At 36.2% G+C, this 24,633-nt stretch overlaps 1 protein-coding gene across 2 annotated transcripts in view; it reads left to right on the forward strand.

Moving 5' to 3' along the window:
- Positions 1-24,045, forward strand: part of Hells (helicase, lymphoid specific) — a 45,651-nt gene extending 21,606 nt beyond the window's left edge. Inside the window, exons 9-23 of one of the 2 annotated variants that reach the window (XM_017589048.3) lie at positions 458-640; positions 1,790-1,933; positions 5,538-5,734; positions 7,085-7,181; positions 8,692-8,853; positions 9,696-9,835; positions 9,918-10,056; positions 10,985-11,068; positions 11,151-11,270; positions 13,977-14,093; positions 14,609-14,768; positions 17,973-18,069; positions 18,309-18,385; positions 20,455-20,595; positions 23,632-24,045. In XM_017589048.3, coding sequence (XP_017444537.1) covers positions 458-640; positions 1,790-1,933; positions 5,538-5,734; positions 7,085-7,181; positions 8,692-8,853; positions 9,696-9,835; positions 9,918-10,056; positions 10,985-11,068; positions 11,151-11,270; positions 13,977-14,093; positions 14,609-14,768; positions 17,973-18,069; positions 18,309-18,385; positions 20,455-20,549 — 1,812 coding nt within the window. In that variant the 3' untranslated portion in view covers positions 20,550-20,595; positions 23,632-24,045. Of the gene's footprint in view, positions 1-457; positions 641-1,789; positions 1,934-5,537; positions 5,735-7,084; positions 7,182-8,691; positions 8,854-9,695; positions 9,836-9,917; positions 10,057-10,984; positions 11,069-11,150; positions 11,271-13,976; positions 14,094-14,608; positions 14,769-17,972; positions 18,070-18,308; positions 18,386-20,454; positions 21,114-23,631 lie in introns of those variants that run through there. The other variant, NM_001106371.1, reaches the window with a different exon arrangement.
- Positions 24,046-24,633: the final 588 nt, after the last annotated feature.

Raw genomic sequence — 24,633 nt, forward strand, 5'->3', positions numbered from 1 at the left:
ATTAAGAAGCATGATACACTACTATGCAAAATTTTCCATTTTAATATAGAAGAAATATTTGCATTTTTTAACATTATTGTGTGTGTTGAGTGGCGCATGCGCGCCTTGTCCTGGTTGTCTGCTTAAGCCTTGAGAGTGCCTTAGGTCCTTTCTGGCTGGCGTTGCAGGTGACTGTGGAATACCTAGGGTAGGTGTTGGGATCCTTTGGAAGAGAAGCAAGTGCTCCTAACTGCTGAGTCCTTGTGTATATTTTCTGAGTGTTTTAAAGTGGAAATTTTAAATTTTAAAATGAGTGTTAGACCTTCAACACTTTCTATGTTCTAGATAAAGAACTTCTTATAACTTAGAGTTTATTATGCTAAATTCATAGTTTTGATTATGCTTTTAAAAATGAAGCCTTTGTTAATTCAGGAAATGTTTGTATTGACATTTATGTGTAATGCATTCTTTTGTACAGATGCTTTGGGAAAATGGAATTAATGGCATTTTAGCAGATGAAATGGGTTTGGGAAAGACGGTTCAGTGCATTGCTACAATTGCATTGATGATTCAGAGGGGAGTACCTGGACCTTTCCTTGTTTGTGGCCCTTTGTCTACACTTCCTAACTGGATGGCTGAGTTCAAAAGATTTACTCCAGAAGTAAGATATACTTTTACATTAATACATTGCATGTATTGAAATACAGACCACTCACAGTAACTGAAGTGATTTTTATATACTTTGCAACTGATTTAACTTACTCAATTTGAGTAGGACCATTCTTTGATTTATATATAGGATTGGGATTGGTAGTGTGATACATTTTTCTTTTTTTTTTTTTTTTTTTTTTTTCGGAGCTGGGGACCGAACCCAGGGCCTTGCGCTTCCTAGGTAAGCGCTCTACCACTGAGCTAAATCCCCAGCCCCTGTGATACATTTTTCTTAAATTGTTTTTGGAATTCCATAAATTTATTTCATCTGAGTCAGATGTACATTAAAATTTCTTTGGTTGTCCATATTTTTCTGCTTGTTTTTGAGACAAAATTTTACTCTGTATAGCCCAGCTGTCCTCAGATAGGTTAGCCCAATTTGACATTGGGTTTTCTAGTCTGCTTCCTCATCCAATTGACTGTTTATTAGCTCATGTTTATTTTTATTTTTAAATGTGTTGCACATGAGTACCTGGTGCCAGTATAAGCATCCAATCCCCTAGAACTGGAGTTACAAGTTATAATGTGCATTGGTGTTTTGCCTGCATGTGTGTCTATGTGAATATGTTAGATCTTGGAGTTACAGACAGTTGTCAGCTGCCGTGTGGGTGCTGGGATTTGAACCTGGGTCCTCTGGAAGAACAATAGGTGCTCTTTTAACAGCTGAACCATCTCTCTAGTCCTATCCCCCTCGTGTGTGTTGTTAACATTTTTCCCCTAATACATACTATTCCTCCTATATTTCTTGTATATGTCAGCTTATCAAATAATAAGTTCTAAATCACAAAAGAATTAACTGTTTTTACATGTTTATAAATTTCTGTTTTCAAGTTAAACACATACAAGTACTGCATACACATGCTATCTTACCTATGTCCTTATGAGAATATATTCCTAAAGTAGCTTACCCATCTGCTTCATAAAACCTCTTTGTTTTTGTGGGTTTAGGAGTGCTTTTTTTTCTTGTTTTTCTTATGTCAGTCAAATGATTTGTTAACTTAGTCATAGGAAAATAAAGCTAAAATATTCTTTGAGGAAGGGACTTGTTCTGTATTTTCCAAATCCTTTATATTTCTCTTTGAATCAATATACCTTGTAGATTCCTACTTTGCTGTATCATGGAAACCGGCAGGAACGTCGAAAATTAGTAAAGAATATTCACAAAAGACAAGGGACGTTGCAGATTCATCCTGTTGTAATCACATCATTTGAAATAGCTATGAGAGACCAGAATGCTTTACAGGTACACATGGTTGCTTTGTAGATGATTAATCAGATTTTTAATTCATACTGTTATCATCCAGTAACATTTGTTTTATTGTGGGTGAAGTAGTAGATACACTTTGCATTTCCTTTAGAAATTGGAGACTTTTGTCCATGGAAAAATTGTGATTAAGTTTGATGTCTGTTAGTAGAATTACTGGCATTTTATGCTATAGCTATATTAAAAGTATTAGGATTGGTCATACATTAATATAATTATGTTGTAGACAAATTTGAGATGTGTAGTTGGAGTTTATTCATTCAGTTTTATTCAAATATGAATAGATTTGCAGAAAAAAATCATTTTCATGTTGTCTTTTAGAACTAGATGGTGCTCTGTTCTTTTCCTTCATTGTTTTAGTGCTTATTTACTAATGTCTGTGTTGTACTATGCCATTAGTTGCCTTTCTCCCTCACCTACTCTATGCGAATTGTGTACAGTTCTCTGCATTTTCCTCTCTGATCATGTACTGTTTACCTTTTTCTTTTTCCTGTGTTTTTACCTTTTTTGGTTTTTCAAGATAGGATTTCTCTGACCAACCCTGCCTGTCCTGGAACTTGCTTGATAGACCAGGCTGGTCTTGAATTTAGAGATCTTCCTGTCTCTGTATCCTATGTGCTGCTGTTAAAGGCATGAGCCGCCACCATGTGGCTTTTTCTCTGTCTTATTAAGATGGGATCTGTATATGGCTCTGACTGTCCTGAACGTCACTGTTCAAACCTAGCTAGCTTCGTACTTACCTAGATCCACCTGCCTCTCCTCCAGAGAACTTAGATTAAAGGCATGTACTATCACTGCCCAGACCTTTAAACTTTTTCTTACATACAACAAAGAAAGCATGCATGATGGCTTCAACGTGACATCAAAACACTCAGGTTTAAGTGGAATTGTAATGTCTAATACATTCACAAGTAGTGTTTATCAAATGTTCCATTTGTATATGTGGTATTGTTGAATATGATTGGTAATAGCCATACCTTTATAGTTTTTTTTTAATTTTTTTAAAGATTTATTTCCACACTCTGCTGTGAGTAGTACACTGTAGCTGTCCTCAGACACACCATAAGAGGGCATCAGATCCCATTACAGATGGTTGTGAGCCACCTTGTGGGATTAAATTTAGGATCCCTGGAAGAATAGCCAGTTCTCTTAACTGCTGAGCCATGTTTCCTACCCAGCTTTACAGTTTAATAAAAGCATATTATGAGTGTAATCTCAGAGAGACAGGAGAATTGGTATGGCTTGTGGATAGTATAGACCACATAGTTATACCCTGTCTTCAACACACACAACACACACACACACACACACACGGAGGAGAGAGAGAGACAGACAGAGAGCGCACACGAGTGTGAGTGTGAGCGCGAGTGCACGCGCAAAGAGTTTTCTTTACAGCAAGCGTATTTATAGAAGAAAATAATATGGGCGTGGTGGCACATCTTTAACCCCAATACTTGGCAGGCTGATCTCTTGAGTTTGAGGCTTGCCTGGTCCACAAAACTAGCCAGCACTAAGACCTTGCCTCAAGAATTATATATGGAGTACTTGTAATTCTACATTAGAATTGTTCTGTGGTAAATAAATACTGTTGAGATAACATATAATTTATACATAACTCAGGTTACATTCTGTCTTGTAACTTGTTTCTTCTTTTTTTTTTACATTTATTTACTTTATGTATGTGAGTACACTGTCTTCAGACACACCAGAACTGGGCATTGGATCCCATTACAGATGGTTGTGAATCACCATGTGGTTGTTGGGAATTCCTCTGGAAGAGCTGTCAGTGCTCTTAACCACTGAGCCATCTCTTCAGCCTGTAACTTGTTTCTTATTTAAATATGTAACCTGAAGATCTATGTTTTATTTCCACTTTATCTTGCCTATATTGTCTTTCCCACTGAGCCATTGAATCATTGCCAGGATTTCAGTTTTAGCAATGGGGCTGCTGTAAATGACAGTGAAAGTTTTAATGCTTACTTACTTGTTACTTACTCAAGTTTCATCATATTCCTCTTTGTTTTTTTCTGGTCTCTCATTCATTTACAAAGGCTGTTTTGCATTTTATGTTCCCTTTTTTTCCCCATCTTTATTAACTTGGGTATTTCTTATTTACATTTCAATTGTTATTCCCTTTCCCGGTTTCTGGGCCAACATCCCCCTCCCCTTCTATGTGGGTATTCCTCTCCTCATCCTCCCCCCATTACTGCCCTCCCCTCAACAGTCACGTTCACTGGGGGTTCAATCTTGGCAGGACCAAGGGCTTCCCTTTCCACTGGTGCTCTTACTAGGCTATGCATATGTTTCATTTTTAAATAGATGTTTTATAGTGGGAGATTATTTGGCTTTCTATGTTACCAGAAAAGCAATCTTTGTAGTTGTCAACATTTAAAGAGTGGTAATATGTGTTTTTCATTGTTAGGAATTTACTGTATAATTTTAAAATGTACTCATTTCATATATTTCATCTAATTTGATAATACATTTAGTAAAAGGAAATGTATAATGCTTTTTATTTGACGTGTATGGGTGTTTTGTCTGGATATGTAACTGTGCCTGGCATATGCCTGGTACCCTCTGAGGTCAGAAGAGAGCATTGGATGCCCTGGGTTTGGGGTGACAGAACCTCCATGTGTATGTTTGGAACCTAACCCAGATCCTTTGTCAGAGCAGTAAGTCCTCTTAACCATTAAGGCATCTCTAGCCACCTTTTTTTTTCTTTCGGATATATTTTTAGCTAATCATACTGTCAAAGATATCTTGGCTTGACAGATCAACATAAAAGAAAGGACAAGTATGTGAGAGAACAATTTTTAGGACTTTTCAAATATAAATAAGTGCTTTTTTTTTTTTTTGAAAATATTGCTAAATATAGATTCTGAAGCTAGGAAACCCCTAAAGTCACTGAAAGAAGTTGAGGAAAATTATCAGATTAAAATAATATCAGTCTTATATGTAAGTGTCAAAATGAAAATTCTAAAAATGTTTTAAAATTTTGTAGCAAACTAGTCTTGGTGCTTCATGCCTTTAAGCTTAGCCTAGTCAGGAGGCAAAGGCAGGTGGATCTGACGTCCAGGCCAGCCAGGAATATGTAGAGATACACTGTGTAAAGAAAATAAGTAAATAAAAAGTAAAAAACAAGTAATAAAACCAAAGTTTGGAGCACATGTAACTAGTGGAAGATTTCTTTTACCTATCATCTTCTTCATCATCATCTCCATCATCATATCATCACCATCATTATCATCATCATTATTTTGATCCCAGTTTTCCAGGACTCTAATGACAAAGCACTAAGGGAAAAACTAAAGATGACTTTGAATTTAGAATGAATGAAAGTATTAACACATGATATTGGGGGTTTCCAGTGAGCTGTATTTCAAGCACATAATACTCACTGGACTTTAAATTTTATTATCTTTATGACACTAGGAGAAAGGAATAATCATAGTAGATACTAAAATGACATTTAATGAAATTTGATAGGTGTCCCTCACAAGAATTTTTATGGGTAGAAGAAATATTTCTAGGAAAAAATTATGAGATTGATTCTTAAAATTTCTTTCCTCAATTCATTTTCTAGCATTGCTATTGGAAATACTTAATAGTAGATGAAGGACACAGGATTAAGAATATGAAGTGCCGGCTAATCAGGGAGTTAAAACGGTTCAATGCTGATAACAAACTTCTTTTGACTGGTACTCCCTTGCAAAACAATTTATCAGAACTTTGGTCATTGCTAAACTTTTTGTTACCAGATGTATTTGATGACTTGAAAAGGTAGGTAAGGCAGTTACTTGTTTTATGTCTTCTTAAAACCTCAACAATCTGTTCTTAGCTGAAACTGATTCTTTTCTATTTGGTAGCTGACCTTAAATGATATTTTAGCAATTTTTTTTGTGCTGTATATTATGTGTTCTACTTTTGACAGAATATATGTGGGAGAAGATAAAGACTTAAAACATTCAGATTGATTAAAAGGAAACAAAAATAATCCTGTAAGGGGCTGGGAAGATGGCGCAGCGCGTGTAAGACAGCCAAATCTGAAGCCTGAATTCAGTCCTGAAAGCCTGCACCAGTAGAAGGAGAGGCAGTGGCGTCTTCAGTTTGCTTTTCTACCTCCCTTTCTGTCGTGGCACATGTGTGCACTCCTTCCCTAAATAATTGTGCATAAACAATGACAAAAAAAAAAAAAGAAACATAGTCAAAGTAAAACATGAACTTTTAAATACTCACGAGATCATAGTACATTGATTTTTGTTTTCTAAGATACTTCGTGTGGATAATTCCATTTCACAGGATAGCCCAGGCGGCCTACATACTCTTTATCTCATAGAAGGAAACCTGCATGGAGGTTTCAGAAACATAGGGCTAGTTAGCAGCAGAGAGGAATTGTAAGATTCCCAGTTTCAACTTAAACCTTATATTGTTGGTATTACTATTTAAACTTTAAACTTATTTTCAAAAAGTTTTCTCAATATCTTCAGGATGGAAAAACCTGAGTACTAAACTATGTGCTTTGGACTACAGATGTAGCCCAGTGAAAAAAAGCTGCTGCTTATCCTACTTGAAGCCCTGGCTTCTATTCTTAGCAGGACAGAAACAAATGAGAAATAAAAAGTATTAGTGTCATTTCTTTTTGACTTGTATATGATATGAATTTTTTAGGAAAAAAAAGTCTCTTTAGGTTTCAGCATAATTGCTTCCTTTTCCTTTGGATGAAGTTTTAATTTTATTTAAAAAGAAATTGCCTTTTGAATCCTTGGAACAATGTTCCTGTTTCATAATACACAAATTAATATGAAATTTATGCTGTGTATAATGCAGTATGTCTGTAATATCAGCACTTGTGGGTGGAGAAGGTCAGGAAGACCTGGAGTTCCTGGTCAGACGTGAATCTACAGTGAATTTGAGTCAGCCTGGCCTAAATGAGAACCTATCTCCATTTTATATCTCTATATATGTGTGTATGTATGTATGTGTATGTATATGTATGTACATGTATGAAGTTATAAACATGTATAACGTTATAACATTATAACAAGTTATAAACAAGTATAACAAGTTATAAACGTGTTAGAATAATTAAATTCATATGATAGAGTAACCTGGATTAATTTTCTTTTCCAGCTTTGAGTCTTGGTTTGATATCACTAGTCTTTCTGAAACTGCTGAAGATATTATAGCTAAAGAAAGAGAACAGAACGTTTTACATATGCTGCACCAGGTACCAAGTCTCCTTACTCTGCTCACTTTATACTTAGAAATCAAATAGGAATTGTAGAGACTTAAACTTTGTGGGCGACTTGAACAACAGTAATCTTTCTTTTCCAAGTCAGCATCCTTACCAGTGTAACCGTATTGCTTGTCCTTACATTCATTCACCTGTCACTCTTTAACGGTGCGTTTATATGTATTCTGTGAAGTAAACAACTTTTCATTAAAGAGATTAAAGTTTTTCTGTGTCACTATTTAGTACATTACATTTTTGTTTATTAGTTTTAAAAAATTTAATTTCATGTATATGAGTACACTGTCACTGTCCTCAGACACACCAGAAGAGGGCATCAGATCCCATTACAGATGGCTGTGAGTCACCATGTGGTTGCTGGGAATTGAACTCAGGACCTCTGGAAGAGCAGTCAGTGCTCTTAACCACTGAGCCATCTCTCCAGCCTTTTTTTTTTTAAAAAGAGGGGTTTAACTATGTAGCCATGACAGGCCTCAATATATAGACAGAGTAGCCTTAAACTCAGATTTGCAGTCCTGGGATTAGGGCTAGGCAGGCACATTGATATCAGTTATGCTTTAGTATCCTGATGCTCTGCCCCACTATACTTAAGTTATATATGATTTTATACCATTTTTTCTTTAGTAATAAATAAATTTAAAATATCTGTACTTTTTCTTTAGAAGAAAATTCTAGGTTGAAATCTCTTTTCTTTTTTTTAAGTTTCCATTGCCTCTTATTTAAAATTTTAGACTACCCTTCACCTATATTTTGGGAGTGTGTCCCAGACAAGCCTCTACCACTGAGCCAATTCCCCAGCAAATTACATAAGCTTGAAAATACAGGCAATTGCTCTTCAGAAAGAATTTATATATTCACAAAAATTACATGGGACCAAAAACTTTAAAAATTAAACTATATACCAATTTCGAGGAGTAGAAATGTTTCAGAATCAGAGTTGAAGAAAAGTTGATAAACCCAGGCATAATCTCATTAGCACACCAAAGAATTGAGATACTCAAACGTCTCTGGATCTGTTGTAGTATTTCTATGAATTCCTTGTTCTAACATCTTTCTCAGTACTTCACAAGTGGGCTGTAAGTAACTTACTGTTCTATATATTGTTAACCTTTTCCCTCTCAGCATTATTTATGTAAACTTTCTCCCCTCCCATAGACAAGATTTGTTTGTAGACCAGGTGGGCCTCTAACACAGATCTACCTGCCCCCGCCACTGGAAGACTAAAAAAAGTAAAGGCATGTGCAGCCCACCCAGCTTTGTGTAAGCTTGTAATGGTGTCTTTGGGTGTATATGTTTTTTTTTTTTTTTTTTTTTTTTTTTTTTTTTTAAAGTTATCAAGTGCTAGTCTGGTATGAGGAAATCTGGTGATACATAGTCTTCTAAAACTCAATAGGAAGAGAGGGTAAAGAGTGCTTTGAGTGAGTGTTCCTAAGGAGAGAAAAAGATAACTAATGTTCATATTTATTTGTTCATATTTAAATTTTAGATTTTAACGCCTTTCCTACTGAGAAGACTGAAGTCTGATGTTGCTCTTGAAGTCCCTCCTAAGCGGGAAGTGGTTGTTTATGCACCACTTTGCAATAAACAAGAGATCTTCTATACAGCTATTGTGAACCGCACAATTGCAAACATGTTTGGATCTTGTGAGGTAACTGTTGATGGGTGATACAACATTTTATGACTTAATTTTTAGTCTTTTGTCTCCTCACCTATTCTCAGGACTTTGCGAGTAAGTAAGGCCCCAAACAGAAGATACTTTCTGTTACTTATAGCCCTCCTAAACTTGAAGTAATCAGCTGTGTATTAGTTGTTTGATCAGCTGTGTATTAGTTGTTTTGTGGTCATTGGAGATGTGTTTAAAACTTACATACCTATATGTTCAACAGCCTGGGTTTGATGGTTCTTTATATTAGAAAACAAAAAGCCAGACATAATCATCATATGTGGTAAGGGGCTTCATAAGATATTTTTGCTGAAGTGTATCATGTACTTTAACCACATTTGTTGTCCTATATGTCACCCACCTCACCACCTTTAGAAGGCCCATTTTTTTACAGCCACAGAATCTTTGAGAGGCACTGTTCTAAAGGCTTATCAACTAGACCAACCCTCTCCAACTCTCTGTTTCCTTTATAGAGATGTAGCAGTGACCAAGAGAGGATTCAAGAATATTTCAAAATGTCAAATAATATCTAGTGTATTAAAAGATGTGGTGGGATTGCTTTATTATCTCTTGTGCATAAAAGTATACTTCATTCATATTTAGAACTTTGCAGGTTTTATTTATTTATTTATTTATTTATTTATTTATTTATTTATTTATTTGAGAAAGGGTTTCTCTGTGTAGCCTTGTCCTGTCTTGGAATATACACTGTAAACTTGGCTGGCCTTGAACTCAGAGGTTTGCCTGCCTCTGCTACTTGGGCATGCACCTCCACTGCCTGGTTTCTACATTTTTTAAATGGATGGCTTTTTATGTGTTCTCTTTAGAAGGAAACAGTTGAGTTAAGTCCTACTGGAAGACCAAAACGGCGAAGTAGAAAGTCAATAAATTACAGCGAACTGGATCAGTTCCCTAGTGAATTAGAAAAACTAATAAGTCAAATACAGCCAGAAGTAAAAAGAGAGAGGTAAGAGTTTAAAGGTACCTTTAGGTATTTAAATTGTGTTTTTTACATTTGTCATACTTAACATACTTATGTGCTTTTGTAGGACTGTTGTGGAAGGTAATATCCCTATAGAATCTGAAGTTAATCTGAAGCTGCAGAATATAATGATGCTACTTCGAAAGTGCTGCAATCATCCATATATGATTGAGTACCCTATAGACCCTGTCACACAGGAGTTTAAGGTAAAAGATTAGCTAGTTTTTTTCTTTGTTCTCTGTGGCTTTTTTTTTATTAAGGCAAAATCTTTTGTATAAAAGTTTAAACACTGAGCCATTTCATTCATTTACTTATTCTTTTTGCTATTTTTTTGGTTCTTTTTTTTTTTTTTTTTTTTTCCGGAGCTGGGGTTCGAACCCAGGGCCTTGCGCTTCCTAGGCAAGCGCTCTACCACTGAGCTAAATTCCCAACCCTCTTTTTGCTATTTTGAGATAGGATCTCCTATGTATCCTGGAACTCACTCTGTACACTAGGCTGGCCTAAAATTCACAGGGATTTGCTTGTCTCTGCCCCTAATTGCTGGGATTCAAAGCATGTGCCACTCCTCCCGTCTCTAGCTCCAACATACTCCTTACTTTTATTTACTACAGGTAGTGTGTACCTGTATGTATGGAACAGTATACATGGGGGACATCAGGACAGCTTTGTGTGGTTCTCTTCCCTCTTTATGTTGATTCCAGTAATCAAACATCAGATCATCAAGCTAAAAGTGCATTTATTAAGTATTTCTTTAGCCTTAATCTTTATAGTGTTTAAAGCTCATTTGTTTTCTTTAATTTTTATTAAGAGTTCTGATGGTAATTTTTGTATATATTTTACTAGGTTATACACAACAAACAATGCAATGTATGAACTGTTCTTTTTTTTTTTTTAAGACTTATTTACTTTACACATAGGGGTACACTGTAACTGTCTTCAGACACACCAGAAGTTCAATTAACTGTTAAGGTTGGGTGTGGTAACACGTGCCTTTTATACCAGTGCTCCTATTGTGAGATAGAGGCAGGCAGATCTCTGAGATTAAAAACCAGAAAAATAAAATGAGCTATAAAAATGGCACATGATTGGAAATGGTATTAACAGTTTTCTTCCTGTTCCTTGTCTACTTTTAAGATTGATGAAGAATTGGTAACAAATTCTGGGAAGTTCCTAATTTTGGATCGAATGCTGCCAGAACTTAAAAAAAGATGTCACAAGGTAGTACTTCTGAACAGAATTTTAGCCATTTAGTTTCTTATGAACCAGTATAATTATTAACATAGATGTACTTAAATTCTAGGTTCTGGTTTTTTCACAAATGACAAGCATGTTGGACATCTTGATGGATTATTGCCATCTTAGAAACTTTACCTTTAGCAGACTTGATGGGTCCATGTCTTATTCGGAAAGAGAAAAAAATGTAAGACCATACATGACTGACTGACTGACTTTCTTTCTTTCTTTCTTTCTTTCTTTCTTTCTTTCTTTCTTTCTTTCTTTCTTCCTTCCTTCCTTCCTTCCTTCCTTCCTTCCTTCCTTCCTTTCTTTCTTTCTTTCATTTTGTGACTTCTGTCTTCATTTTTGAAATAATATGCCAAAAAAAACTGTGTAGTAGGATTGATCAAGGATAAGCATTTTGATTGATTAATAACATGTCTTAATTTTGAATCTCATACTTATATATGCACATGTAACCTGGTACTTAACCACTGCTGTGAGAATAATGGAACAATAGGGGATTGGTTTCTGCTTTTTATCCTAGTTTTCAACTTTTTCTTTTTTAAAGATTTATTTATTATATATAAGTATACTGTAACTGTCTTCAGACACACCAGAGAGGGCATCAGATCCCATTACAGATGGTTGTGAGCCACCATGTGGTTTCTGGGAATTGAATTCAGGACCTCTGGAAGAGCAGTCAGTGCTCTTAACCGCTGAGCCATCTCTCCAGCCCCATGAACTGTTTTCTTATGCAAAACTTTTCTAGTTTTGTTTGCTGTTTAATTTTTAGGAGCCTTTGGGGGAGGGCTGTCTTGGAACTCACTTTGTAGACCAGGATGGCCTTTGCCTCCTTGGTGTTGGAATTAAAGATGTGCACCACCATACCTCTGGTTACAATAGAATCTTTTTATTGGCGTTTTTGTTTTGTTTGTTTCAAGACAGGGTCTATGTATAGCCCTGGCTGTCCTGGAGCTGGCTCTAGATCAGGCTGGCCTGTAACACAGAGTTGTGCCTGCCTCTGCCTCCTAAGTGCTATAATTAAAAGCATGTGCCATCGTTTGCCTGCATGTATGTATATGCATTATGTGTGTGCATCATGCTTGTTTGGGTCAAAAGAAGGGGTCTGATCTTGGCAGCTGAAATTATGGCTTATGAGCTGCCATGTGGGTGCTGGGACATAAACCTGCTTCCTCTTCAAGAACAGCATGAGTTCTCAACCAGTGAGCCATTGCTGTAGTCTCTAATTTTGTTTTTTAGCACAGGCTGGCCACAACCATTTTATATAAGCAAAGCTGGCCTTGGACTTTATTCAGATCCTTCACTCAGTGCCTCCTTAGTGCTTAGATTGCTGACAGGGGCCACCACACCTGGCTATATATACAAAGCTTTTGAAGGAGTTGTAGGAAATGTAAATCATATTTCATGATTAAGTTCATAGTTGGATTTGAGTGTAATTTTGTTGTGTCTTTTTGTTTTTTGTCGTTCTCTTGAAAAGTAATTATTTCAATTTAAAAAGATTGAATAATGACTGTCTTGTATTTATAGTATGTGCATGAGTGTTTACCTGTACGTGTTTTGTACCACATGAATGAACACCTGGCACCTAGGTAGACTAAAAGAGCGTCTACAATCTCTAGGAACTGACTCCCAGGCACTGAGAGCAATCAGCACCCGCCACACTGTCCTAGGTTTATTTTCTAATCATTTCCTTATATTATGTTTTTATGTGTATGAAGATATACATGGTCTGTAACTTACATGGAAGTTAAAGGACAACGTGATGGAGTTATTCTCTTTCCGTCATGTGGGTTACAGGGATTGAACTTGGTTTGTTAATCTAAGACACAGCTATTTTTATGGGCAGTGTTTGGTTTTGTCAGACAAGGTTACACTATATGGTCCTGGGTAGCTCTGAACCAGAGTGTAGGTCAGACTTGGAATACTATTGTTGTCTTGACCTCCTCCAGCGTTAGGATTGCAAGTGTGAACCACTACATATAACTTCTGTTTTCTGGATGCATTTAGATTATATATTTGTCATTGACATTTGGGTAAGAATTTTTGTTTTTTGTTTTTGTTTTTTGTTTTTTTTTTTCTTTTCTTTTCTTTTTTTTCGGAGCTGGGGACCGAACCCAGGGCCTTGTGCTTGCTAAGCAAGCGTTCTACCACTGAGCTAAATCCCCAACCCCTGGGTAAGAGTTTTTATGGAGCCAATAAAATATATATGTTATTGCACAGAAAGTATGTGCTTCTTCCTAGTTAAGTAATCCATCTCATTTTTTAGTTCTGTTCCTGTTTTGTGCCTGTGTTTGCATGCATGCATGCGTGTGTCTGTTAATTGACTTTGTATGTTTTTGTTGTGTGGATGTGCATATGTGCATACCCCAAGGTAAAGAAGACATTCAATATCATCTTTCTTTGTTCTCCATCATGTCTTAGAGACAGCGTGTCTTACTGAACCTAGAACTCATTAATTAGGCTGGCTGGCTGGCTAGTGATCTCCAGGGATTAGCCTGTCTCTGCCATTTCAGTCTCTTCCACCAGCTCTGCATTAGTGAGCAGGGCGCCACTTAGTCTCTTCATGGGTGCCAGGGATCTGAACTGAGAGTCTTTTGCTTATATGGCAGGTACTTTACTGACTGAGCCATCTATTAAACTAGTTTTGTCTGTTTTTTGATACTGGATGCGATATGTACCTTTAACAAAATAAAAATATCTTGCATAATGTAAATGTTTGAAAAGCAGTGTTTATGTAAACAGAGTGTTTATTAGCTAATATAATTGTTTCCTAGCTCTGTTGGAAAAGACTTTTAATAGTGATATTTAAAAATAATGCCTCCCCACCCATGTTTAAATTTCTTTTTTTTTTTATATTTTTTTGTTTTTATGTTTCTTTTGCATTTAGATATACAGTTTCAACACGGATCCAGAGGTTTTTCTTTTCTTAGTGAGTACACGAGCTGGTGGCTTAGGCATTAATTTGACTGCAGCAGATACAGTGATCATTTATGACAGTGATTGGGTAAGAAGTACGGCAATATGCTGACTATATTTCTGTTCTGAAAATGTTATTGTTTACTTTGTACCTACTGAAATTTCATTCATCTATTTTGAAAAGTGCCTCTTTGCAGGAAGGAATTCATCAAGTTTTCTATGGATAAAAACTTAGGACATTTTTAGAGTATTTAAACCACTTTAAGTTACTGTGTGTGTGTCTGTCTGTCTGTCTCATGTAGAGGTCAGAGGACAGTCTGGGGGAGTTGGTTCTCTTTACCATGTGGGTTCTGGGGATTAAATTCAAGTGGTCAGGCTTTCTGGCAGATATCTTTACCCTCTGAACCATCTCAGTGGCCCCCATGGGAGCATTTAAGTAGAAAACTTTACAATTGTTACGTGAGAGTTGGAATTTATACAACAATTCTGGAAGTTTAAATGAATCTAAGAACCATTTCTCACCAGATAGTGTACATGATTATTTTTTAACATTTTTTTAGGTTTAACAATTCTGCTAACTGTACATTTCTTTTCAACTTTAAGAATCCTCAGTCTGATCTCCAGGCCCAAGATAGATGTCATAGAATTGGTCAGACAAAGCCAGTTGTTGTCTATCGCCTCGTGACAGCAAATACTATTGACCAGAAAATTGTGGAAAGAGCAGCTGCTAAAAGAAAGTTGGAGAAGCTGATAATCCATAAAAGTAAGTGATTTTTAATTTGCTTAAAATAGTGTATTTATTTTATTATATTTTATGTATATAAAATGTTATGTATATATTATATTTTATGTATAGTTGCCTGCATGTATGTCTTTCATGTACAAGCCTAGTGATCAGGGAGGCCAGAAGAGGATTTTGGGTTAGTAAATTCGTCCTTCCACTTGTCCTTCCACTCGAAGGCTTCTCTGTCTACTGGAGGTGAAATCTTCAAGTTCTCTCTTCTCATTGTTGGGAATTTTGGCTAAGGTCACCCCATTGAGTCCTGAAGGTCTCTCACCTCCTGGGTCTCTAGTACTGTCCAGAGGGTCTTCCCTCTACCTCCCACCCCCAAGGCTGCATATTTCTATTCTCCTGGCCCTCTGGGCTTCTTTCTTGTCCCCATCCCCCCATACCTGATCCTGTTCCTCTTCTCCCCCTCCTCTCTACCACCCAGGTTGGTTCTTCCCTCCCTCCCTCCCTCCCTTCCTCCCTCTGTCTGTTGGTCCTTCCCTCCCTCCCTCCTTCCTTCCCTCCCTCTAGTTCCCATGATTATTTTCTTTCCTCTTCTAAGTCGGATTGAAACATCCTCATTTGGTTATTTCTGCTTGTTATACTTACTATTGTCTGCGGGATTTTATTCCTAGGTATTCTGTACTTTTTGTCTGTTATCATTATCATACCACTTATCATTGAGTATATACCATGTGTGTCCTTTTGGGTCTGTGTTACCTCTCAGGATGATATTTCCTAGTTCCATCCATTTGTCTGCAAAATTCATAATGTCCTTGTTTTTGATAGCTGAATAGTATTCCAATGTGTAAATGAACCACATTTTTTTGTATCTATTCTTCGCTTGAGGGACATCTTTGTGTCCCATAAGTTTGTGTATGTTGTATGTTCATTTTCATTAATTCTATAAAGTCTTTGATTTCTTTATTTCTTCCCTGACCAAGTTATCATTGAGCAGAGAGTTGTTCAGTTTACATGAGTGTGTGGCCTTTCTCTTGCTTTCTTGTTACTAAAGTTCAGCCTTAGTCCGTGGTGATATGATAGGATGCATGGGATTATTTCAATCTTATATCCATTGAGTCTTGTTTTGTGTCTGATTATACTGTTAGTTTTGGAGAAGGTTCCATGAGGTGCTGAGAAGAAGCTATATTCTTTTGTTTTAGGATGAAATGTTCTATAGATAATCAGTTAAATCCATTTGATTCATAACTTTTCTTAGTTTCACTGTGTCTGTTTAGTGTTTAGTTTCTTTTTCCACATTCTGTCCATTGGTGAGGGTGGGATGTTGAAGTCTCTCACTATTTATTGTGAAAGGTTCAATGTGTTTTGAACTTTAGTATGTTTCTTTTATGAGATGTTAGTGCCCTTGGGCATAGATGTTCATAATTGAGACTCTCTCTTGGTTGATTTTTCCTTTGATGAGTATGTAGTGTCCTTCCCCTTCTTTTTTAATAACTTTTGGTCGAAAGTCTATCATTGGATATCAGAATGGCTACTCCCACTTGTTTCTTGGGACCGTTTGCTTCAAAAACTTTTTTCCAGCCTTTTACTCTGTTTGTCATTGAGGTGTGTTTTTTGATGCAGTAAAATGCTGAATCCTGCTTGCATTTCCAGTCTGTTTAGTTTATGTCTTTTTACTGGGGAATGAAGTCTGTTGATACCTGAGAAATTAAAGACAGATGATTGTTAGTTTCTTGTTGTTTGTGGTAGATATGTCTGATTCTCTCCTTTGGGATTTGTCGTGAGATGATTTCTTGTTTTTTTCTTTGGTGTAGGTACCTTCCTTGTGTTGGAGTTTTTCTAGAATCCTCTGTACGTCTGGATGGATAGATAGATATTGCTTAAGTTTGGCTTTATTTTGGAATATTTTGGTCTCACCTGTGTCCCTGGTTACTTTGGCCCTCCTGGGAGGCAGACAGTCTGTATGGTGTCTCTCTGCAGTCCACTAATCTGACCAGGGTGGAGAAGAATACCCAAAGAGTAAAATGTCTTACTGATTTTCATAATCCTCTTCTGCCTGCAGATACTTCTTTATGGTGTCTGACTCATTTTTATTTTTAATTTTATAGTCATCGTGGATTTTACATGTGCCTTTACATGGGTTCTAGGCACTGAATTCAGATCTTTTAGCCTTTCATTGGCCCTCGTATCTGGTTTTGAGGGAAAAGTGGGTTAAATGTGAGACACAATTAATTTGACTTAATGGAAAATTTAAATTGTAGTTAAAAATGAGTAATGAGATTGTCTTTCATAATTTTTTACCAGTGATAAATAAGAAATTTAATAAAATTATAATTTGCCTATTAACTATTTTTAGTTTATATACATTTTCTCCATGATTATATATTTTCAAGTTGTTACCAGTATTTGAAGATAGGAATTCAACAAAATATTGAGGAATATACTAATCCAGACTTATAGATATATGCATATATTAAAATACATAAATTTGCTTACATTTTTAACTTTAATTCTCTCACAATTGTGTCCTGACTGAAGATTCTCTGTCTCCTCCCCTCCCATGTCTGTCGTCCCCCCACCCCAATATCTGTCCCCCTCACCATCTACTCCTCCCTTTCCTTAAACAAAAGTCAGGCCTCCTAGGGATAGCAATCAAACAAAAACACATAAATCTTATGTGTATACTTCATTGATTATGACAAATTTGTAACCCCAGGGTGTTTCCATGTATGCCTTCTAATCATTCCTCATGCTTCTCTGACAGACACTGATTTGTTTTTGTCAAAAATTATCTTTTTTTCCTAAATTATGTTTTTTTTCCTAATTACTTTTGCTTAGTGTATTTTGAGGTTCATCTATCTATTTATGTTAGAGGAATTTTGTTTTACTCAGTTCATTAACATTTCTACTGGTGGACATTTGAAATGTTAACCAGCTTGAGTTTATTATGAATGAGCTAATTGTTTGAGTCGTTGTTTATATGTTGCCTCTTTTCTTAAGCAGGGCTATGTGTTTGTCAGTAAATACTAAACCTTTGCCAAATGACTACAATTTTATACTTTCAACAAGATCCAATAGTTTTAAAAGTTATAGGCCATTGAAATGACCCAGTGGATCCGTACACACGAAGTACATCAGTAAATGTTAAATTTTCTTTCAAATTATAGTATATTGTAGTTTTCAAAGAAGTTTTATTATTAATTTATTGATTTGTTTTGTTGTTCTTTACCTCCCCAGATCATTTCAAAGGTGGTCAGTCTGGGTTAAGTCAATCTAAGAATTTCTTAGATGCAAAGGAATTAATGGAGTTATTAAAATCTAGAGATTATGAAAGGTAAAATTGAAAATTTTTAACATTTAATAATAAAAGAGTGAGTGTGTGTATGCTTTTGGTACTGTACCTGTGTGGAGATCATATGAGCTGCATGGTGGTATGTGAGAATGGTACACAGGTCCTCTATGAAAGCAATCAGTCCTGTTTAAGCTCTCTTGCCTGTCTGCACAATTACTTAATTTGAAATGTAATGTAGAGTTCTTTATAAATTCTCATATACTTGGACTTGCTTTTTATAGGGAAGTAAAAGGATCCAGAGAGAAGGTCATTAGTGATGAAGATCTAGAATTGTTATTAGATCGAAGTGATCTCATTGGTAAGTTATTTGCCTTTCTTTAAAAATGAAAACTTTGAAATCTATTCAGAAAGTAGTGTAATGAAGCCCTGGTATAGTTTATTCAGCCATAATTGTTCCTACCATTTAGTGAGTATTATTTTCTGTTTCTCTTTTGTTGGAGATTTAAAACATTCAAGACATTGTAACTGAGTACTTCTCCAAGGTGTTAAATTGAGCACTTAGGGTCAGTGTTACACTTAGAATGTTGGCACTAAGTATGTAACTCCATCTGTTACTTAGTTCAGTATGTTTTCTCAGTTGTCTCACTTTTTTACTGCAGTTTTCCAAATTGTGTTCCTTATTTTTCTTAAATCACTATTCATCTTTTGTTTTTCTGTGTTAGTGGTTTTCTGGAGGACCTCAGTGATTTTTTTTTTTTTTTTCTGCAAAGTGGCCTATTACCTGAAATAACTCATTGTCTTAATGTCCGGTATCTGAGCCATGAGCAGTGTCTTGTCATCTTTAAAGAAAGCACATTGTATCTGCGTTTTCACTTTCAATGAGATTAATCAGATTCAGGCATTTCTTTCTATTAATTTCTGGGAATTCTTAGAGAACTAATACATCAAAAGCCTGCTTTGACTATTCATGTACCCTTTCCCAACTCTTCCTAGATCAATCAATACCCTACTGTGTATTCTTTAATTTTTAAAACCTTCAGGATTAGTATATGCTGTCAAATATTCTCCACTGGAACATGTTCAACTTAACCAGGAACTGTACTCTTAAACCTGTGTTTTCCTGTTGCTTACTTGTATTTTAGAGAATGTGGGAAGTTCAAGTGAAGGCATTTTACACTACCCAGAAGACAGGTCTTAAACAGCCATTTGGGAAGTTATTTCTAAACTTAGGAATAACCAAGGATAGTAGCTGTCACTTTAACAGTGTAGAAGGAAGTTCTAACCCCCATAAGATAATGGACTATATTATGTGTGTATGAGGTCTAAGAAACAAGAATTGAAATTGTGGAACCAGGTAGTGGTGGCTATGGTGGTAGAACACACACACACACACACACACACACACACACACACACACACACACCACACACACACACACACACATACACACACCACACACACACACACACACACACACACCCACACCCACCCACACCCACACACACACACACACACACACACACACACACACACACACACACACACACACCCACACACCCACACACACCCACACACCCTTTATCCGAAGCCAGGGAGGCAGAGGCATGGGCTATAAAAAGAAATCCTGTGTGCACACAGACACGATACACTTGGTGTGTGTATAGAGGGCATAAAGTGAGATTTTGTTAATGGTAAAGAATTCTGTGAGATACATGGCACATAAACAGAAATTTGTACTGGTTCTAAGATGAAGTTTAGTTTTCCACAGTGTCTATTTTTAAAAAGTTGTTTTTTAGATCTATTTTATATTATGTGTGTATGAAAGTTTGACCTGCATGTGTGTCTGTAGCAGGTACATGCCTGGTTCCTGCAGAGGTTAGAAAAGGTTATGTCCGGAACTGGATGGTTGTGAAAATGTGGGTGCTAGAGCTCTGCAGGAACAACCAACGCACTGATCTCCCCAACCATTCGTGTTCAAATTAAGCTTGATTATCTTTTAAAAGAGCCTCTGAGAAAATAGGTTAGTTTTTTGTTTATAGCTCTGTGTACATACATTTGTATCAGCAAAACGAGGCTAAATTTATATTGTTTCCTCTGTTGATTGGAGCTTAAATTAACAGGCAGTATTAAAATGAGCTCTATGGGTAAGGGAAAGAATATCCCACAATTCTTTGGGTTTTTAGAGTTTAGAGAGAGAACTTGTGGCATCCTCAACATCATATTAAAATTTCTCGTGTTTTTTCTTTAGATGTATTATGCCTTTTTTTTCTTTCTTTTCCTTTTTCTTTCTTTTTTCTTTTTTTTTCCGGGGCTGGGGACCGAACCCGGGACCTTGCGCTTCCTAGGTAAGCGCTCTACCACTGAGCCAAATCCCCAACACCTTATTATGCCTTTAAAAATATATGTATTCTGATATTTCTCTCTTAGATCAAATGAAGGCTTCAAGACCAATTAAAGAGAAAACGGGGATATTCAAAATACTAGAAAATTCTGAAGATTCCAGTGCTGAATGTTTGTTTTAAAGGGAAGCAAAATGGATTTTAAAAACTTTTGTTTACATCCATTCTGGTAATTTGCCTGTTTGCTTTGAAATTCATATTGTTCACTTTACTTTTACGATTATATCAGTTAATATACTGTAACTACTATTATTGCATACTTGATAATTTTGTGGATTTTATTTAGTATAAAATTCTTGTAAATTTAGATTTTCAGTTAGTTTTTGGGACTGGGTAGTACTTTTGAGTTTTGTTATTATGTACTTAACCATTGCCAAGTTTATCAGTCTTCCTGTGGAAGTTTAGTAAGTTTCTCCCCCACCCCCTTTAGTAATATAATTCATGGGATTTTTGACTTCAGTTATGGAGCAGGCTTTTGGTAGGGGAGAGATTGATTGAAATTGTACTTTCTGTTGCTGAAGTAAAGTTTTTGAGTTTTGAGTCAATAAGATGACTTATCAAATAAATGTTTATTGTAATATGATCTGGTTACATTATTTTGTCAGAAAACTTAATGATTTAGTTAAAATAGTAAGGCTTATTTAATACTAGGATTCAACAGTATTGTCTGAACTGACTTCATTGTTTTGTAAGGATATCATATAACAATTTTGTAAGAAAAGTTCAAAGAAAATGTAATGTTTGATTTAAAAAACAAACCAGAATTTAGTAGTGATATATTGTACAAAAGAATAGAAGTTGAAGGGAGAAACCAAGAGAGTGTGTAGAAGGGATGCAGATACAACCAGAGTGATGTGTATAAGAAGCAGGATACAGGGGCTGGAGAGATGGCTTAGTGGTTAAGAACACTGACCTTCAATTCCCAGCAACCACATGGTTGCTCACTACCATCTGTAATTGGATATGATGCCCTCTTCTGGTGTGTCTGGACAGTAACAGTGTACTCACTGAATTAAAATAAATAAATCTTTTTTTTTTTTTTTTTAAAGAGACCCAAGATACAAATTAAGGGAGCATACCAGCCACAGTGGGAACAATGTAGGCCCTAAGTAAGTTATATCACAGTGAAGAAAGAAATCCTGAGTTTACCCTACCTAGGAGAGGGGATATGTTCAACGACCCATTTATTTATTTCCTTTAAAAAGAAAGGAAATAAATGTGTGTTTATAGATACTGTTTGATCCTCTGGAGCTGGAATTATAAGACGTCATTAACTTCCTGACACTGTAGACCAGGCTGGGTTAGAGCTTTTTGAGATCTGTTCGCCTTTACCTCCCAAGTGCTGACATTAAATCAGTGCAGCACCACCCTGTGCCTGATCTTTAGCAAAGGCATCCTTGCTTTCCAAGGTGATAGCCCAGAGCCTTAGACATGCCAGGCAAGCACTTGGCTGTCCTTAGACGTTCTTAGTTCATTTTGAGTGTTTTAGGTTACCCAGGTTGTCCTTTATTAATATCTCCTTGTCTTTGTCTAAGTAGCTAGGATCATGGTACACACCACACCCAGTTTGTTTAGTTTAACAGTCACTTTCTGGGGTTGATAGAAGGTTTGCAAGTCAGAAAAGTGTATCATAAAAACTAATATAATTTTGTGATTGTCAGTCCTGTAGTAATTTAATGTGATCTGTGGGAAATCAATGAGCTAGTAGCTATAGTTTCCTTACTTGTAAACTGCAGAAACGTAGTCTTGGCATTGGTATAAGAATTAAATTATGTGCAATATAGCTGCAAAATACAATTTTCTTTCATCTCAGAAATGGGATTTTTTTTTGAAATGGGATATTATTATATTTGCATCTCTTAGGATACCGTCCTTTAACATGTGAGCTGGAGTCTTTTGGAGGGAATGTATGATTAAAGGTTTTCATATAATATTGTAGTTTTATCTTTTTTTTTTTTTTTTTTTGGTTCTTTTTTTTCGGAGCTGGGGACTGAACCCAGGGCCTTGCGCTTCCTAGGTAAGCGCTCTACCACTGAGCTAAATCCCCAGCCCCGTAGTTTTATCTTCTTATCCCAACCATACAGTGCAGTTTTACAGAGGGTACAAGTAAGCCATGACTTTATGGATAGTGGGTCTTGTAGATAGAGTTTTCTTCTCTGAAAACTTTCTAAAGTTTTAAACACCGTTCAAGGCAGTCATAAAAACAGACTGGCATGGGGAGCTGAAGATATTGCTCAGTGATTCAGAGCACTGGCTGTTCTTCCAGCGCCCACGTGGCAGCTCACAACTGTAACTCCTGTTCCAAAGGATCTGATGGCCTCTTGGCCTCTGCAGGGACCAGGCATACCCATCATACACAGACTTACATGCAGGCATAGTACCTATACATATAGAAGACATAATACATTTTCTGGGGCTGGTGAATGGTTATAGAGATGAGATGGTTGAGAACTGCTGTTGTGTAGGTTGTACTGCCTCTAATACTGCACATTTTATTTTTCCTTATTGTGTTTAAAGGACCCGACCACGTTGCTGTCCACACATTCTAGTTAGTGTGTATCTTACATTTTGCCCACTGCTGTTTGGCTTTTTACAGTTGCTGGTGAATTTTCATCCTCAACCATCAATACCTGTTTTTTCACAGCTTTCTCAATTTTCTTCAACCTTCCTAGTTTTGGCCACTCTTATTATAAAGTAGTATGTCATTTAAATTTTGATAGTCCTGTGTGGTTTTACATCTTCTTAGTTTTTGTTTTTAGATTCTTTGTTATGTACACAGTGTTCTGCCTGCATCTATGTCTGCACGTGCCAGAATAGGATGCCAAGATCCCATTACAGATGTTGTGGACCTCCATGTGGCTGCTGGGAATTGAACTCAGGATCTTTGGAAGAGCAGTCGGTGCTCTCAACCTCCGAGCCATCTTCTTAGTTTTTGATTTTGTCAGTCTTGCTGTAGTTTTGCTTGTATAATCTACATCAGAATCCACTTCAAGTTCTGTTGAGTATCTCTATGGTCATATTCCATTGTTTTATGTATTCACCTTATTTTATTCAGTTATTAGATACTTAGATAATCTAAATAACTGAGTTTTCAGTGCTGATTGTTTATATATTTAAAGTTATTATCTTCTCTATTCCTTTAGACATCCCATAAACTTTGTTGGTTGTATTTTCATGGTTACTTATTCTTTTCTTAAATTTTCAGGTTAACCGAAGGATTTCTTAGATATTTATCTTGCAGATAAATTACTTTTTAAAAGTTAACTTCTTTGTCGCCATTGTATTATTTTCAGAAGGCATTACTGGTGTGGTGCTCAGTGCATCGTATTGCTTGTTGTTTATTGCTTCTGTGACTGGATCTCCTGGGCTGGCTTCACATTTATTTTACATCCAAGAACAGCCTTGAACTACTGATCTTCCCGCCTCCATCCATCAAGTGCAGGCAGTGCAGGCTTGCTCCACCACACAGGCACGTTGTTAACTTTTAGATGACCCACTTTCTTTTGGTTCAATACATAGTTTTGTAAATGTCTTCATTTATACTTGAAAAGAATATATATGGTTTGATTATTGCTTTACAAATTGTTTTATTCTTTAATAAATGTCTATAATGACTTAATTTGTTATTTTATATAGTTCTCTATTACATCAAATCTCTGTAGAAATACACTGTTAGGTGACCAGATTCTACTGTTGGTATCATGTGTCTCAGGAAAGCTTCCCTTCGAGTATTCTTGTCAGCACTATTGTGCATTAGTCCTGTCTCAGTTTATTATCTTTAGGTTTTATTGAATTTTGTTTTGTGTCCTGGAGCGCTGCTTGTGTGCTAGGTGGCTGTATATGGAAGTAAGAGGACACGTAGAACAGTCAGTTCTCTTTTTCCATCTGGGAATAAATTCAGGTCATGAGTCTTAGTACTAAGCTCCAAGCCATCTCACCAACTCCTCTTTCATCATATTTACCGAAGGAATCATTGCATAGTTTTGTGTATAATCTGATTAAGTTTTATTTTCTACATTTCATTTGTTTTTGTGAATGTTTTTTATCTGTGACCATGTTTGTATCATTTTGTGACAATTCCTGGGAGACACAACACACAAATAGGGATACATTTATAGGGATAAATACTGATACCACCAGAGTCCAGTTTGATGAACCAAGGATTTTCTTATTAGGATTATTAGGATTACTTACAGGAGACAGCTTA

Source organism: Rattus norvegicus, chromosome 1 (assembly GCF_036323735.1).
Source record: "Rattus norvegicus strain BN/NHsdMcwi chromosome 1, GRCr8, whole genome shotgun sequence".
Lineage (NCBI taxonomy): Eukaryota > Metazoa > Chordata > Mammalia > Rodentia > Muridae > Rattus > Rattus norvegicus.